The 18,380-nt window shown below is 43.0% G+C and overlaps 1 protein-coding gene across 2 annotated transcripts; it reads right to left on the bottom strand.

The window, feature by feature from the left end:
• Positions 1-89: 89 nt before the first annotated feature.
• On the bottom strand, positions 90-18,183 carry LOC120786263 (serine/threonine-protein phosphatase 6 regulatory ankyrin repeat subunit A). 2 transcript variants are annotated; one of them, XM_040121597.1, is made up of 29 exons: positions 17,924-18,183; positions 10,638-10,721; positions 9,699-9,777; positions 8,404-8,474; positions 7,665-7,865; positions 7,502-7,589; positions 7,233-7,375; positions 6,906-7,013; positions 6,717-6,821; positions 6,105-6,183; positions 5,799-5,913; positions 5,549-5,631; positions 5,404-5,467; positions 5,149-5,217; positions 4,860-5,000; positions 4,629-4,740; positions 4,434-4,460; positions 3,983-4,057; positions 3,640-3,841; positions 3,381-3,468; positions 3,139-3,256; positions 2,824-3,043; positions 2,624-2,711; positions 2,455-2,538; positions 2,217-2,365; positions 2,044-2,126; positions 1,491-1,573; positions 1,303-1,394; positions 90-1,203 (listed from the first exon to the last, which is right to left on the bottom strand). In XM_040121597.1, the coding sequence occupies exons 1-29, from the start codon at positions 17,948-17,950 to the stop codon at positions 905-907; spliced, it is 3,177 nt and encodes a 1,058-aa protein (XP_039977531.1). In that variant the 5' UTR covers positions 17,951-18,183; the 3' UTR covers positions 90-904. The 2 variants fall into 2 exon arrangements, with proteins under 2 accessions (XP_039977531.1, XP_039977532.1); XM_040121598.1 differs by lacking the exon at positions 17,924-18,183 and adding an exon at positions 12,880-13,035.
• Positions 18,184-18,380: the final 197 nt, after the last annotated feature.

The raw sequence follows: 18,380 nt of genomic DNA, 5'->3' as shown, positions 1-18,380 counted from the left end.
CTCAGTAGTTACACATTTGTACTCGTCATATACAAACAAAGGAAACTAAACAAATTGCTTCATCTTGACAAACATCACACCAAGTAGTGTTCATTCTCTGCCTGAAAGCTGTTTGTTCCTCAAAAGGCAATATTTATTAATTTGTCTTTGTTTCACACACACTAACGCACACACACACAATCTCTCTTACACACACATATGCACAGTGTCAGTTGCTTTCTCCTGTCTCCAGTACAGTACACAACATTAAGTAGTTTACAGCATTGCAAGTTAAAAGTTCCTCCGAGTGCTCGTTTGCACCGTCAACCAGCTGACTCCTGAACCAATCATACAGCAAATGGGTCTCACATCCACCTGCTGTCAGAAACAGCTCCCAAGGATTCAGTCTCCATAATATAGAATAAATTCATAGGATTCAATAATGACTTCCTCTCCTGGGAATCAAAGAGTGGTTCAAAATCAATGATGCAGCACTGCCAATGTGCGAGAGCCATCAGTGTCTGCCACAATAGTTTGAAGAAAAACGGAAATAAAACTCAAAAGCACAGTAGGGAAAACAGCTCATCAGTCACCTGGTCCCATAAGACTGTCCCTCTGTTTGCTTGTTTTTTTTCTTTACACAATCGTGCCAAAAAAACTGTCCTCTGAGTTTTTCTTCACTAGATGCTCTTATAGTAGTAGTTGAAAGAAAAACTGTAAAGGTTTAAAACCACCCCATGGGTATGCACCTTAAGGAAACAAAATCGTTTTTACAACAATTATTAAATTTGACGAGGCTTACCTAAAAATACTCTGGCTCTATTTTCTCCCTCTTCCCTCTCTTTTTGTCCCTTATCAGTGAACTATTAAGGCTCCTGAGTGGCCGGCTAGCCTTGCAGAATTGTGGGGCTCTGTCAAATAGTTCTCAGTATGTCTCTGAATCCGAGTCATTCAGTTCATCGTCTGCAGAGACAGAGGACAGCGGGCGTTCCGGCCTGCAGTAGGAGGCGTGGTCAGGCCTCAGAGTGGGTGGGGCATCAAAGGCCACGCCTTTGGAGATGTGGTTGGAGGTGGGGTGGTGGTTGACGACTGTCTGAGCGAGAGAAGGTGCAGGTAAAGCTGCTATGGTGACCATGGGGGAGGTGGGAATCATGGAGTTCAGGATGAGGGCCAGGCAGTCGGCGACATCACGGTTGGGAGTGCAGGCCAAAGCTGGAGTGTAACCTAGGAATAAGAGGAGCATGGAAAAGGAAAAAGGTAATTCACTCTAGAATTACATGTGTGAATAGTGAGTGTGTCTAGATCAGTTATGTGAAAGCTGACCATTCTCATCCACTGCTAATACACTGGCTCCTTTCCCCAGTAGCTCCTGGACCACCACCGTCAAACCCTTCCTGGCGGCCACATGCAGGGGCCTGCAGGAGGGTAGGGAGAGATGCAGCGTTAAAACAGATCCAGTGTGAACCTTAGTGGCTCATCCTGCTGCATGGCACCCTGGCAGTATTACGTACGTTTGGAGAGCAGCATTGGTGCAGTTGATGAGGTTCCTGTCGCTGATCTTCTCCAGAATCAGCAAGGCACTCGTCTCATGACCCTGAAAGGAACAGGCAGTGATGGACAGTGAAAAATGCAAATAAATATAATCATAGATGTCGTGAGAAATATGAAAGTCCAATTGTAACCACTTTCAGATTAAAATCTACACTGATAAGGCAGAAAAAAAAATCCACTTTGAGTTGGTCATGCTATGTAGTAAGTCCCTAATGTATTACTTCTGTTGTAAGTTTCTCACATGTGAACATGTGGTACCTGCTTTTTTATTCCAACATGGAGGAAAAATCTGGTTTTTAGGACATTTTGTGACATTTTCCATAACACAAGAAAATCACAGTTATTAAGATGTTTAATTAACCTTTCCATCAGCTAGCAGATTTTTAATACTGAATCAGTAATTACTTTTCTTCTCTTTGGTCAAAGATCCTTATCTGAATCTGGAGGCATGTCAATAATTCACCATGGCCAGTGCATTAAAAAAAACATTTCCTGTCTGTGAACGGTTTTTACCTTGCTGCAAGCCAGATGTAATGCTGTGTTCCTCTTTGAATCCTGTAGTGCCAAGTCTGCTTTAGCGCTGCTCACCAGCACCTCTGTAACACATGCATGGAGATGGTCACATGTCAGAAGTTTAACAAAATCAAAGGCCAACAGTACATCTATGTGTCAGTAAGTGTACTGACCCACAGCATTGGTCTGTCCGTTTAGAGCTGCCATCATCAGCGGTGTCCTGCGCATGTTTGTGTCAACTACGTTTGCCCAAGCTCCATGGCTCAGAAGAAGGGAAACGCACTCCACGTGGTTGGAAAAAGCTGCAGCGTGAAGGGGGGTCCTGCAATAACACAAACACAAGTAACATTATACTAACAGAGGTTTTGCTCACCCTGTCTATAGAAACACGATGTAATTCGCATCTCTTACCTGCCCTTAGAGTCTGTGGTGTTGACGATAGTTGTGCCTAGGGAGTCAATTAACATCTCAGCCACTCCCTCGTTATCGTTCATGCTGAAACACACAACACGCACTGTCACATACCCTCAGACCAATGTCCATCTACATTAAAAAATCCTGGGTAAAGACACTGTCTTACACAGCACAGTGCAGTGGACTGAATGTGTTGCCCTTAATCTTCCTGAACACGTCCTGGTCTAACAACACCTCCACACACGCATCGTATCCTAGCAGGACAGAAAGATGACAGAAGTTGAAAGGGAGAGACACATGTAAATACTACTTTGCTGTGGCAGATGTTGACATGTCTCTCAAGTGTTCCATGCTATGTCCCAGTACCGTTGTAGCAGGCCCAGTGCAGTGGTGTGTAGCCCTGGTTGTCAGTGAGGTGTGTGTCAATGTGTGAGGCGCTAGTGGCCTGCAGTAGGGCGCCCAGGGCACCCACACGGCCACAAGCGGATGCCAGGTGAAGAGGGGAGCGTCCCCAGGTGTCCCTCACACACACACTGGCCCCCCGCTGGAGGAGGGCCTCCACACACTCCTCCTGGCCTGTCACTGCCTGTATGATAAAGTAAAAAGTGGGAAAAATCAGAAATGATAAATAAATCTTTATTATAATAAAAAGTTGTTAGTGGGTGTGTGTGACTGTCTCACCCCTCGGTGTAGTGCCGTCCTCCCCCAGCAGTCCTGATTCTCTACACTGGCTCCTTGACTGAGCAGAGAGTACACACACTCTGTGTGTTCGTTCAGCACTGCCAACATCAGAGGAGTCCTGTATACAGTGTTTTTTTATTTAGTGTTCAGGTAAAGTTCAAGTAGTCTACTCCAACAAAAGACTACCATAGTAAACTCAGTGACAGCCTCAAGCCTAAGCCGTTTTGTCTATATACACTCACTGTCCGCTGGTGTCTTGTACGTCCACATTTATGCGTTGGTCGTTGTTGTTCATGAGCAGACGCAGGCACTCTGGATGGCCATTTGTAGCTACAGTAGACAGACACACACACATGCTGGGGCATAACCTATCCTTCAACAATATGATTTCCATTTTACAAGCCAGACAATAAACCTTATTCATGCGTTTTGATCGTGCTGCATCCAAACAGATTATTTGCAGTTCTTTGTGTCTGTGTGTCTAACTGCTTGTATGTATACCTGCAGCGTGTACAGCTGTCTTTTTGTGTGTGTAGTCATGGGTCATGGGTGAGGCGCCGTGGTGCAGCAGCAGGGACACACACTCCTGATGACCCCTGGAGCAGGCCAGGCTGAGCGGGGTTCGGCCCTCTGGGCTGCGAACGTCCACATCCAGCAGGGATGACAAGAGGACCTCTAATGCTCCACAGTGTCCATGGTAAGCCTGGATGAATGAAAGACACACACACACTTTCTTTAAAAACAGTGGTACTGTACCTCGTCAAAGATGGCCAGATAGAAAACATGGAAGAGACTTTGAAATCCTGGGTGTGAGAGAGACACACTGACAAATCCTTGAACTGACCGCCAGATGCAGTGGACTGACAGGGGCCTGGCTCTCTGAGTCACTCAGGATGTCTGTTCCTGATGTCTCCATTAACTGAAATAGAGGGATGGTTTACATATTACTCATTTCATATCCAGGTTCACACATATGGCAGGTCACTGCCTCATTAAAGCTGCTCAGAAATTAAGCCATGGTCACACTGCTCCATGTGCTCCAAATTTACTGAAAGACAACAGGATGCAGCTACACAGGAGACTTTGCAAATGTGTGTGCCACGAGGAGTTTAAGGCTAAACAAGTATTTTTTTTTTTAATTGCATACAACCTTGACCTGCCAATTTTTATCCAACCAATAACAAGACAGAGGAGGTTTCACAGTAGCTCCATTTGACCAACAGAGGGAGCTACTTACAAAGAATAATTGTAAGGGCTCATTGTGTAACAGTGGGTGAGTTAAATTTCTTTCTTACCACATCAAGCGGTGTCTCACTGGCCATCTGAAAGAAACAGAAACAGACTGTTTAGGATCTTATGTCGAGTGTACGTTTCCAGAGTTTTCTCTTAAGTTCCAAAGCCTTTTAAAATATGAGGACTTAATCAGCATCAGGTTCAGGTTTTCTGACCCTGAGTACGACATGCAACTGACACACAGTAGCTGTACACACCAATTCCAGGCAGAGGGTGCGTCCGTAGGCTGAGGCATAATGCACGGCGGTGTAACCTTGTTTGTCTCTCACTGCTGGATCAGCATCGTTCCTCAACAGGTACTCCACGCACCTGACAAAGACAAAAGAGAAGAAAACCTTTTTTTTTTAAACAAAAACTTTTGGCTAACACTGAAGACTCTTTGATGCTTAACTATAAAATTACATAAAATAAACAAGAGTAGAACTTACTTTCCATCAGTGTCAGCTGCAGCAGCATAGTGCAGGGGGCTGCAGCCTCTCTGGTCCAGCTCATTAATGCTTGCCCCGGAGCCCACCAAGGCAAACACACACTGGTAGTTACAGTTGGCTGATGCATAGTGTAATGGAGTCCTAGGGATGGTCAGAGAGCCAACGTTATTTATACCAGTGAGGACTTCGTACTCTCCCTCTACTCGTCAAAGTGTTCTAAAAAGTTTACAAATGTCTTCAACCCTCATTTTATTCCCATTCCTAGAATTAAAATGCATGCTTGGCTCACCTTCCAAACTTGTCTTTCCTATTAAAATCTGCTCCTATGTTTAACAGCAGGTTCAGACACTCCAGGTTCCTGGTTGGAGAGACAGCTTTAACAGTGATGTTCTGTCCACATACCAATCTCGTAATCAGGTGCACAGATAGAATGAGAGTATGAGCTCTCTGTTTGTGAATGCTCTTAAATAAGGAACAAAAAAAACATACAAAGAGAACCAGAAATGAAATAATAGAAAAGCAGTGAGCATGAATAATGACTCACCCTCCAGCTGCAGCGGCATGTAGACATGTCCTTCCAAAGTTGTCAGGGGTGTCTATGTCAAATCCTGCGCAAATATGCAATCAGCATCAATTTGGAAGTCAACTAGGTGATTCCAATGGCAAGAATGGTGTCAGCATGAATGTACCTGAGGACAACAGCTTCCTGCAGCAATCTGAGAAGCCGCTGAGAGCTGCCAGGTGTAGAGGGAACATCCCATGAATGCCTCTCCTGAAAAGATAAAAGGCATAGAGGACAAGTCATTACAGGAAAGGAGGGTTAGGTGTTCAACTGAGGTGCATTTTTGATGAAAAAAGGAAAACAAAAAGAGGTTGAAAGAACGTTTAACCATTTCTATTCATTGATAGACAGACAGTTGAATGTCAGTTGTTACTAACTTTGCGGTGCTGGCTCCGTGTTTGATGAGTGCTGTAATGATGAGCTCATGGCCATAGCGGGCAGCGATGTGAAGGGCAGTGTTTCTGCTCTTGTCCTCACAATCAATCTCAGCTCCTACACACATAAAAGGTTATTAAAAAGGTATGTGTGAATTTACATTAAAACAACATAATACAAAATAAAAAAAGAAAAAAAAAAGAATCAAGATCATTTTGTGCAACATGCGGTATGTACTACATTTACAGACATGCAAAACCAATTTGAATTCACACATGATGCAGATAGCACACTGTAGGGGCTCTCACCATTTTGAATGAGGGCCTGAGAGCAGGAAAACCTTCCATGGGTAGCTGCCATGTGGAGAGGAGTCTTACCATCCTTACTCTGGACAGATGGAGAGACAGACAAGGACAGACAAAGAAGATGATTATGAATTTCTGAATAAAGCTTATATATACACACACAAACAAACACATACACACACGCACGCACGCACACACACACACACACACACACACACACACACACACACACACACACACACACACACACACACACACACACACACATTCCCTGAGCAGCTTGCAGCCTCAGGGAGCCACCCCCTCCTCCTCTATCTTCCATATGGCCTTGCATCTTGAGGCTGTGCGGACCTAATATCAGTTTCTATGACTGTTACCAAAGTGTTAACAACACTGTCATTTCAACTTTCTACTAGATGCTGAGTAGTATACATACTGATAAGAGATGAGGACACAGGCTCTTTTTCATTATGTTTAAATGTGTTCTTTTGATGATGTATACAGGCGATGTATATACACTCACTTCAGCTGTATCAGTATAAAGCACACACTGTTTCTCAGCTAAATTTATGTGTTGCAGTGCTTGTGTGAGAGTGAATTTGCATATGAACACACCCGCATGTTGATGTGACCTCCGTGGGCTAACAGCTGCTCCTGGCACAGCGCCCCCTGGCGCGAGGAGGAGGCAAAGTGGAGAGCAGAGAACCCTCTCTCGTTCACCTGAAGCAAGGTACAAAAATAACACAATTAAACGCACACAGTGATCACCAACGTACCATCTCGCACAGAGAGACGCTTATGCACCTGGTTGATGTTGGCCCCTGCCTCAATGAGCTCACTGACCACCACATCCTGTCCATTGTAACAGGCCAAATGGAGTGGGGTGTTTCCATAGGCATTCACCTCATTCACCTATGCAAAGAGAGAATCTGTGTTTATGTATGTTTTTTGAGGAACATGGTGTAATTTGCAGGGCCTTTGCAGTTTATTGACTAAAGAATATTATATCACTACCATACTATCTTATAATTTAAAATAGCTTGTATATTTACAGTTTAAGATTTAGCAAAGTTCAAGGGTCATGGCACATTATAAACATATTAAGAACATTGCTAGTGCATGTGTACTGACGTGGACCCCCAGGTTCAGTAAGTAGTGCACTGTGCTGCTCATGCCACTGGAGGCAGCTGCATGGAGTGGGGTGTAGGCCTTTTTGTCCTTACAGTCGACCTCAGCCCCACTGGCCACCAATAACTTCACCACCTCCAAGTGACCTGAACGAGAAGGAGAGAAAATGAGATGCGTCAAGTTCAACCCAGTTGAGGCAATCCAGTGTATTCCAGAAGTTCCTGTTTTGTGGCACTGAAAACTACAAAAAACCCATATTCCTGCAGTCTTACCCATGTAGGCTGCCCAGTGGATGGCTCTCCTGTCCTTCTTGTCAAAAGCGTTAATGTTGGCTCCTCTGGACAGCAGCAACTTCACCATCTGACACACAAAAGCAAATCAAATAGGTGCTGATGTATGTTTGTATGTCTGTGTATATGAGAAGAAGAAACCAACCTCTACATGTCCACTGAAGGCAGCGTGGTGGAGGGCAGTGCGTCCCGCCCGGTCAGACACGTTGACATTGCTTAGCAGCGGGACCAAAGCCTCCGCACAGCGTACTGCCTTGTTGCTGGCTGCTACATGGAGCGGCGTCTGCCAGTTTTTGTCCCGAGCATTAACATCTGCACTGTGCTTCAGCAAAACTGCTACTGCATCCTGAAGGGAGAGGGAGCTTGGGTCAGAGTGCACAGACAGAGGGTCTATTTTCTAATATGCCTCAGTGATCTAACAAAGTGCAGGTGGCTGTGTGTGGGAGGTTATAAAAGTCTTTGCTATTCTTAGGGGGCTTTCATGCTGAAATAGCACTGAGGAGGAACAACGCAAGGGGCTGTGTTAGTGTGGGCATGTTGCCCAGGACCAGACAGAATTGGTAAAGACATTTTGAAGGCCTATCAAACACCAACACATTGGTTATGTCAAATTTTCCCCTTTGAGACTGTTTAAATCTGTAACATTTATCACGGCAGTAATCATTTTCTCCTGGTATGTGTGCCTGCAGTGATAATATCATCAGGAAAGTCCCTTTAGAAGGTTACAATCTCAAACAGGGGTTTGTCTAAGGTATGAAAAGCTGTAATAATTAATTGTCAGACTTAGTACATTTCATTGCTTTTGACAAAGAAGAACAGAGTTACAGGACTGCAAGAGCGTCATCAAAATACACATTAGTGCTTGTGTTCGTGTAATGTGCTACCTCACTACAAGAGGCAACAGCTCGGTGAAGAGGAGTCAACCACTTGTTATCTTTGGCATTAACTCGGGCTCCTTGGATGAGAGAAGGAGAGCATGTGAGAGAGGAGACGGAAAAAGGGAGAGATGTCACAGTAATGTCAACAACAGCAGACACAGCAAAGGCAAACATGTTGAAAACCTGGAAAAATGTCTGATCACTGAAAGATACATTGAAGGCCCAAGATACCTAATTGAGAGTGTGAAGAATAAAAGCAACAAACTAATAGTTTAAAAGCTTTTTGCATGACTTGTGGGAATGGGGTCTTGTGACCCAGTGGTGCCCTGAAGATATAAAACGGCCATGATCCTCTTTGGCACAGCTTAGGGGTTAAAATAGCCCTGAAGCTGCACCTGTCGCTAGCTCTTCACATTATTGAGAAACACTGAACACACACACACACACACACACACACACACTTCCAGTCCACTCTTGTTTTACAACAAGTTTGGCCCAACCCCCTGACGTGCTCAGCTGACTTCATAGAAAGTAGAGCTTGCACAGACCCTATCAGATGATTGATAAATCACAAGATATGTCACCAAGAGAGCAGTGAGCAGACATACAGGCATGGAAACATCTGAGGGAACAACATGTGAGGATGAGAGAGATGAGGAACAGGCAGTGGCTTTGAGGAGTTTAGGAAAAGCACAAGGCTGGATGGAAAAAGGATAATGTAAACTGATAGGAAACAAAATAAGATGACGGGTAACATGACACTGATGAAAGTTAATAAATCTGCTTTGGCACTGAGACTCAAAAAATAAATAATTATCTTGTTTACAATTTAGTTTCTTTCAAGAATTTTTTTTTGACACAGATGACAGCATCTTGAAATAAAGTAAACAAACTCATCATTTTAATTTCAAGTTGTTAAAGTATTTCTTGAAACTAGCTGCTTTGCATCGGCAACAAATGAAATTATTTCAAGATAATCTCACCTAAAATAATAAAAGAAAGATTTTTAGACTCAAGGCTATAATAAATTAATTATAAACACAACACTGTAGTATGAGTATGGTGATACATTTTTAAATGCACAGTTCAAATAATAAACATAAACACATTTAGGAGAAGTGATATGGATGCACAGACGAAACACTCGGACAAATAAATGCATAAAAGAATGGTTGCTGACAGCCAGTGTGCATGGATGAGTAATCTTTCAAGGAAAAGAGACACTAGAGGTAGAAATGAAATTAAATTAACGGCTGAACATTGATAGATTGTAGCTAGCAGAGCTGAGCTGTTGTGTTTACCTGAAAGGATGAGCAGCTCAATGATCTCAGCATCTCCCAGGTAGGCTGCCGCATGCAGAGGTGTCCGCTTCTCATTGTCCTGACAGGAGATACCAAACCAAAGAAAACACTAATTAAACTAGGGCATAATTTCTCTTTTTGATACAAACGTGGGCATTGGAAAACATGCTCACACACAAACAAACAACATGTATGGGTGAAAGCATACATCACATGCCCCAAACCAAATCCAAAGACCTCACACTATTGCAGACCACAAGAAACATGAGACTCGAGCCATCATGGGAAAAATATCGATCATCAGTTCCCTTGTACTCTTCACTTTGCTCCATCACTCCGCAACACCCTACTACTGCAACCCCCACCTCTCTCTCTCTTCCTGTGCAGTAGAGAACAATCAGCAGAGTGGGGCTATAAACAAATGTCATGTGGCTGCACTAGGCCTTGGCCAGCGTTGCTGACTCCAGAAAGACTCAGTATGATGACCCCAGCACTATTTACCCAGAAAGACAAAGCCTAGAAAACAATGGGATGTAAACCGAGTAAATATATTCAGAAAGACTAGGGACAGAGAGAGAAAGTGATGTGAGAAAAAAAGTATAGATATATCGGGTGAAGGTTATGTCCTTAAATCATTGGAGAGGGTAGAGTGTTATGAACAGTTCACGTGTCCTGCCCTGGTTGACAGCCACATAAAATGGGAAAGGTAACAAGCTGCCAGAAGGCACTCTCAGCCAGTCAATCGATTGATAGCTACCCAGATCGATTGTAGCCTGCTGGCCGACTGCTGATCTTCTTGTCGTTGTTTATATGTAAAATAGTGTGTGTGTGTGTGTGTGTGTGTGTGTGTGTGAAACCAAATAAACAGGGGTGCGATTGGAACAAAAACATATATATTAGGAGAGAATCTGGGGATAAAGCTAAAAAAGTTTGACTTACCTGAATGTTGACATCCTCTTTTTTGAATATGAGGGAGCGAACTTCTTCTGGGTCCACGTTGAAGATAGCTCTTAACAAAGATGGCTACAGAGATGAAAAAAAAAAAAAAAAGACATGGAAAAGCTAATGCACACTATTACATTTTTGCATGGCAAGGCAGTAATTTTCTATGCTGACAACTGTGTTATCAGTGAGTTTTATGAGAGATAGAATTGGGAGAGTCTCAAACACGGACACTATAATCCCGAGCTGGGAGAGAGCCATAGGTCACAAATGGCTGTATATCACTGATTTGTTTATGACAGTAGCAGCTGCAGCATACAGCGCATAGACACACATATGCATGCACAAACTGTTTTGTAAACGTATGAGTCTGTCTGTGAGGGGTTGAAGCTCTGCTCTGTTGCCATGTGGTGCAAGGCCACTTGATAAGAATGTAAACAGTGATGTAAAAGACAAGTGGAATGTGGAAAAAAAATGATAGATTATCTATAGACACCAAAGCATTTCCTCAAGCATTTATTAGGACAATTTAAACAAGTTACACCATGTTTTTGAGAAGAGATGTCAAACTTCCCAAGGAGGAGGAAGCTACAAATGAACGAGAGATAACAAAAACACCCCTGGAACACCTCTTTTACCATCTCTCACCTTAGTTTCATTTACGTACATCTGTGTGTGTTAATGTAAACAGTTGGCAATGAGCATGAGCGCATGGTGCCGCCTGATACCGAGTGGGATTTGTAAAAGTGCATTGCTCAGCAGTCATCATAAACCTTCAAGAGGTAGCGGTGGGCAACAGAAGAGCATGACTCCTTTCAAATTAAATGTTAAGGGAAGTAACATTTAATATACCTAACATATTAAGCTCATAATTCAATTCTGGATAGTGGGCTCAAAATACAGTCCTCTCTTGATGTTCTTATACTTATGGTTTCTTTATTGTCTTTGTGACTTTAATTTTTATCTTGGATAACAAAGAGACCTTGATGTTAAAAACCAAAGTGAAACTAATTAATCTACAATAGAAAAATTTTGGTCTGCATTAGGTATTTTTCTTAATCCATCTTAAAGAACATCAGCTGTTATTTTTATATGAAAGTCTTCAAATTATGCAAATATTTTGTTACACAGCCGATATTTGGTATTACAATAAGCGGCACTATCACGATTGCTAATTACTGTGACCATCATTATAAATCACTTTTTGTCGCTTACCGACAGTGATTTTATTCTGTTTATAATGACACTGCTCTCTCTACTTTTTTACCTGATAATTATAGCTTCCTTATATCAGTATCTTTCAGGATTTTAATGAGGGAATAATATTGATCATACACAATTTCCTTTAAGCAGTGTTTTTCTGTTGGTGCTGCAACATTATTGAAAATGCACTGACAAACTAAACATATGAACGCTAACATGATGAGAGGTCCTTCTTGTCATTCCTTATTTTGCAATATACCAAGTATATGAAGTCCATTTAAATACTGTCTGTCTCACTGACCAATTTTTGTCCACATATGCACCCTTTTCCCCAGCAAGGGCTGCCAAGGTAAAGTGAGATTGAAGTTATGCCTTTCAGTACTATATAAGCTAGTTACTCTCAGCCTTTCTCTGTTCCCCATCCCTCTCTCATTTCGTCCCACCTAAAAATAAGTGGGGCTGTCAGGCATGTCGACATCTGTCTTATGCCTATTACGCTGATGAACATTGAAACTATGTCAAAGATCCGACAAGGTAGACATGGACTAAGAGCACAAACCCTGTCATCAAAGCAAGCACATCTTGTCTGGCTTTCCCCCTTCTCAGTGTACACTTCAAAGAGCAGCCTTCTTATAATGAAAAGCGTTATTACCATGTTTCAGTGGTAGGCTTGGCCCACATACAGCCAACACTGGAGACTACAAAGGCCTAGGCTTTGCTGATAATCTATACATAAGCTAAACCAGCAGTCATCTCATATGGCAGAGCTACATTGGTGATTATAATGGTGCTATATTTAGCACTTGATGACATGTGCATTGTATTTTAATACAATGGGACGTGTAAGTATGTACTTCAGCATAGGTTTAAACTTCAGAACAGGTCTGAGAAGTGCAGTGGCCTGTTTAGAATGCCAGTGATTTCTGTCATTTACACAGAAACGGTATATAAACCTTAAACGTGGAAGACCTCAGCTGAAACAAAGATTCAATTCTGATTCAATCAATAGAGAACCAAACAGAAGAGCCCACCTCACCTTGTCCTCCTGAGCAGCAGCTCTTCGAGAGGCATGATGTGATCTGCGCTCTGGGGATGATTTGGGCCGAGGAGGTGGAGGTGAAGAAGAGGAATCATCCTCCTCCACCTCCTCCAACACCACGATACACACACGGCTAGCCCGCTCTGACCGCATCAGGAACAACCACTCACACACACCAACAGAATCAGTCACACACACTCTCTCTCCCTCTCACACACACACACACACACACACACACAAATAAAAAGTGTTCCCTCTTACATACGTGCACAATTCAGGAACACAAGGGTCAGCAATAAATCCCATAAGCAGAGTGATTTCCTCGTAAACAAACACTGTACATCTTCATGTAAATCCAATGTGAAATCCAGCTCTGTCCTCTATCTGTCAGTGTTGCTTTGCTGCATGTCTCCTCTCTCCTCTCTCTAACCCACACTTGCACTCTCTGTGAGCAGCAGTAGCGGAGACAGCAGGGAATTCCTCTGCGTAATGGTGGCGGTAAGCGGCATGCGACAGAATGAGCTCGGGCTGCCTAGCAGCACACAGGAAGCTACATATCCTCACTGCTGTGCTGCAGCCAGGAACACACACATACACACACATTGGATACAAACACACAAAGAGCCTGTGATTAGCGTGACCAGGGGCCATAGCACCCACTGTATGTGTGGGTATGCATCGCTCATTTCAGGCAGACTGCTGAAACCAGCTCTTTCAAAAGGAGAGGGAGAGGAGGGGGAGGGGGAGAGAGAGAGAGAGAGAGAGAGAGAGAGGGGTTGTAATTGTAGGCAGTTAGCCGTACAACACACAAGGAAACCTGAAGATGAATGGAGCAGAGGACAAATAGGGGGCAGAGGAGAGCAATAGGTGTCAACTGGTTAGAGAAAGTTGACCGAGAAACATTATCACTCAAAAATCTAGTATTTAATGGAGCAAAAATAGAGAGGGGGGTGTTAATGACAGAAGGGAAAAAAACACTAAAAGGAACTACCAGACCAAGAGACAGTCAGGGGCCCTATTTTGATGCCCAATTGCTACCAAGTCCCTTTCTGGATGGTGCCAATCCATGAGTCCCCCGAGTTCATGGGTAAGAGCGCGCTATCACTGTTTTAAGTGTAATAACAAAAGTGGAAGTGGGATATTGGTTTTACAGCAGAGAATTAGGTGCAGCACTATTAAGTCTTTACTGAAAACGCTGCTGTATGTTGAGAGAATCAATACTTTCTGAATGTTTGCATATTTAAGACTGTATAGTGATTTTATGATCCTTGTTTTATGGATTTATTGCTAATCCTCTGAACAAAGCTCTGCTTTTTGATACTGTCCATTAAATTAATGATGTGAGGTTAAAGTTAAGGCATTGAAGGTCCAATCTAAAAAATGTAAAATCCAAAGAAATGTAACCCATGTAGCATGGTACAAACAAAATCATGTGCGCCACAATGTTGTTTTGTTTTTTGAATTTGCTAAATAAGAATTTAGTGGTCTGCATCTTCATAAAGTTTGTAATCTCTCTGTGTGTGTGTGTGTGTGTGTGTGTTCTAGTATCCCCTTTGGTGTATCGATGGCATAGCTTCAAAAGTCCCCGTCTCCTCATTATGAAACTGGAACAAACTGGCTTTGCCAGAGAATGTGAGGCTAGCTAACAAGACCAGCCTGTACGTGCATGTCTGTGTGTGTGAGTCTCAGTCTCCTTTATATTCAAGACAGATCCTAAAAAGAGCAATCTTGCCAAGCCGCACAACTCCATTAACTCAGAGGGAGGGACGGAGCAAGGGAGGACGAATGAGAGAGAGAGATTCATTTGGATGGAGCCTTTCTGTAGGCATAAATTTTGAGTCTAATGGACTTACCATGTATAAACTTAATATGAACCACCACTACAATCTCTCTGTTCCTTCAGCAATTGAGTTGACATTACAGATATGCATCAAAGGCACAAAAAAAGAATGATGTTTGGGAAGCATATAAACAACCAATGTTTTGTCTATCCCACTTGCTAGCACTGGGGGTATTCTCAATGGCACAGCCCAAAGATGTTTACAGAGCAGATTTGTTGCCATTTGCCAAACAGATATGAGTCTTTCTGTGGACTGTTTGTGTATTCATGTAGGTTTAAAGATGTAATCACGACTCAAAAGCAAAGCCAAACTAAGAAAGCACGTGCAGTAGGCTGGAAAACTTATACATACAGTACAGTGTAAGCAACAGCAAACAAGGATGAGCATAATAGGAATGACAATCTGAAAACAAAAACTGAAAACTCAAATCTGTAATGTGCTGGACACGTTTTCAGGAGGCACACAGAGACCAAATGCTTGCTCCTTGAATGATGAGCTGGTGCTCGTATAGTAATGGGACCCTAGGAAAAACACAGAAGTAGAACCCAATCTCACCCCAGCAACAAGAGGATGCACACACGTTATCACAAATACCCACAAACAAAATCACAGTGCAACCCAAGGGCTTTACTTTACAAGAGAGACCAAAAGTGACAGTGTGCATGTCTGAGCGAAAGTATGCAGGCTAGCACTGACCTCTGCTTTGACCCTGTGACAGGATGCACTGTGTGCAATGTAATCCCAGCCCAGACACGCAAAGGCCAGGACATGTGGGTCTGTGCGTGTGCTGGTACACACATTTCAAAGCTTTTAAAGATCAAGAGAGGGTGATCTGTAGTAAAGCTGTTCTGTCATGACATTACATGTACGGCATGCACAGTCTGACCACCGCAACCCGCTTAATCGTCTCACTGTTTGGCAAATTTGGGATAAAGTCAGTTACATTACATGGATCTGAACTCATATAAGAAAAAGACATTGTGATATAAAATGCCAGCATTTGACCAAGCAGCTTCACCTTCATGTTGACTCTTTTGTGGAAGATGATACTTTTCACTAATTTTTACTCATATCCAGATATGTATTGATTGTAATCTAATTATTTAGCTATTGTATGGCATTTGTTCCTACCTTTAATTAACATTTTATATCAAATTTGGTGAACTCCGATGACCAAGTGTTGGCTTGGCCATATGTATCCTAACAGTTGCCTGGCCCATTGAATCTGTCTATTAGTAAAGCAGCAGTCATGATGATTGATTTTATGGATAAGCCAGACAGTAAGAGATGGGGACCTATAGCAATTGCTCCGTGTGTATACTGTACACATTTCACTGGTTAGAGGCTCTCTCATCATAGACACAGCTGAAAAGTCATGGGCAAGTAAACACACACGAAACTATAACATGCTCTCTTGTATGCTTGACCCTCTGTTTTCATTGTGTGCGGTCTCTTAAATGTCTTTTCCGTCTCTCGCCTCTGGCAGGACCATTGCCTGGTTAGGGCACTCTGGTATCCTCCAAAGCAACAGGGCGCCCTCTAGAGGACAAACAGAAGCCTTTGCCAAAAGTGACACTCGCTCCTGTCTCCAGTCTTGCCCTCTCAGCGTGACTATTTTTGTCCCTTTGTCCAATTCTCTTTCAGCAAGCACTACAGAGAACAATGGAGAATAGAGAGGGGGATCTACTAACACAGACTCTTCCGTTTGTTGCATGCCTGTTGACTGGTCAGTCCAGGGCAGGCCACAGAGCTGCACAATCATTGACCCACTTTGACTGAAGTTTTACCAAACTCCACAAAAACAAAATAGTATCTTATTATAGCCATCTAGACCAGCTCTGAACCAAAAGGTATTAGGATTTCTAAACACTTGCCAACCATAATTAGTTCCATTTGTACAGCTAACAATTATTTTCATTCAATTATGACCTTATCATTATTCTATTTAACTACTGATAAATCATATAGTGTATAAAATGTAATAAATAAAGCCGAACGCACATAACGAGTTACTCGACCCCAAACTAGCCTGAAATTGGCAAGTTTTGTCTCATTAACAGTCACAAAACAATCGCACTCAATTTACCATAAAATGAATAGGAGTAAAGAAAGCATAATATGTTTAAAAGATCCGAATACAAGAAATGATTGGCATTTTTACTTGATCAAGGTTCTTTCACTAACAAAATGACTTGTGTGAATAAAACAACAGTGACGAAATCCACTTTTTTGTGACTATTGAATGTGTCTTGATGCCCGCTACAAGGCCCCCGGTATGACTGCCTTTAGCTCCCCGCAGTGTTCACATGAGCCGAGTGGAGACTGTGGATAGTGTCTGATTCATGAACTCAGCTGGAGACGTCGGAGCCAGCACCACCTGCTATTTCAGTCTGACAGCGTTTCTTATCTCCGGCAACAGGTGACTGTCCACAGCTGCCCCGGAGAGACTGTGCAGGGGGGCTAAAATAGACAGCTGAGAAAGCAGGCTCCCAGGGTGGAAAGTCATCGGCCTGCAGTCAGTTAATTCATAAACATGGAATCCAATTCAAGACAATAGGTTTCATTAACGTTGCTTTAATAACCTTACAATGGAGTGGCATCCTACTTGTCTATAATAAGTTCAAGTTTCTAACTGACATTAGCGGAGCAAGGCATCTGGCCACCCCGTTACCCTCGTAGCTATCCAGCTGTGTTCACCGGTCCATCACCTCCAGAAACAAACAGCAACAGTCAAAAACACCCGGAAAAAAAAAACCGACAAACGGCCGAGTTACCACTGATCTGACACGAAGCTGGCCGTTGTAACGGAACCAAGTTAACGTAAGGCAGGTGACGTGACGTTAGCACGGTTCACACGTTAACTGCTTTTCGGTTTACCGGTTACCGCTAGCTAGTTAGCTAACATGCCAGATGTCACTTTTACTTTACGGTGAGAACGACGGCAAAACTAAGCAACATTAGCCCTCCCATGCGACCCTTATTTTTACATTTTTATTTAGTTTCCAGACTGGTTCAAGTCACCAAATAAACTTTTGTGTGTTGAGTTTAATGTTAGTAAAGTGAAGCTATCACGAAAATGAGCAGTCAATGTTACATGTAAACATTTAAGCAAATTAGCGACGATCCGTTTTACTGGGAGTGACCTCGGCAAGTTAATTTGACGTTAAGTGTTAGCTAGCTAGATAGATAGATGGGGTTACCTGGTCTTGTATCTTCAACACAGCCATGGTCTCCGTGTAAAACCAAAGGGAGACAGTAACTCGCCCGGGAGTTACTGTAAATTAACCGGGGGGGGGCTGAATGAGAACACACTACAACGCTGCTGCCCCCCCTCTTCCTTCCTTCCTGCCTGCCTGCCATGGACGAGCTCCCCACATCATGAGACAGAAATGACAAAACGGGAACGTTGGGACAAGTAGCTCAACAGCGGTCAACGAACTGCAGTCAGCACAGTCCCGAGCTAACACTACCGACAGCTCACACCTACTGAGGGGCTGCGGGGGACAGTCCATTCAACAGCAGAGATACATTTTCTGCTTTTTCCATACAGTGACAAAGGCTTGTCATACAAGTCCAGTTTCAGATTCAAATACTGAGTAGTTACACCACGATCTTATAATTACATCATATGGAGGCAACAGCCTTTTCAAACTTAAT

This window comes from Xiphias gladius, chromosome 24, assembly GCF_016859285.1.
Source record: "Xiphias gladius isolate SHS-SW01 ecotype Sanya breed wild chromosome 24, ASM1685928v1, whole genome shotgun sequence".
Classification (NCBI taxonomy): domain Eukaryota; kingdom Metazoa; phylum Chordata; class Actinopteri; order Istiophoriformes; family Xiphiidae; genus Xiphias; species Xiphias gladius.
Note: the sequence above shows the minus strand (reverse complement) of the source record. Positions and strands in the feature narration are given on the sequence as shown.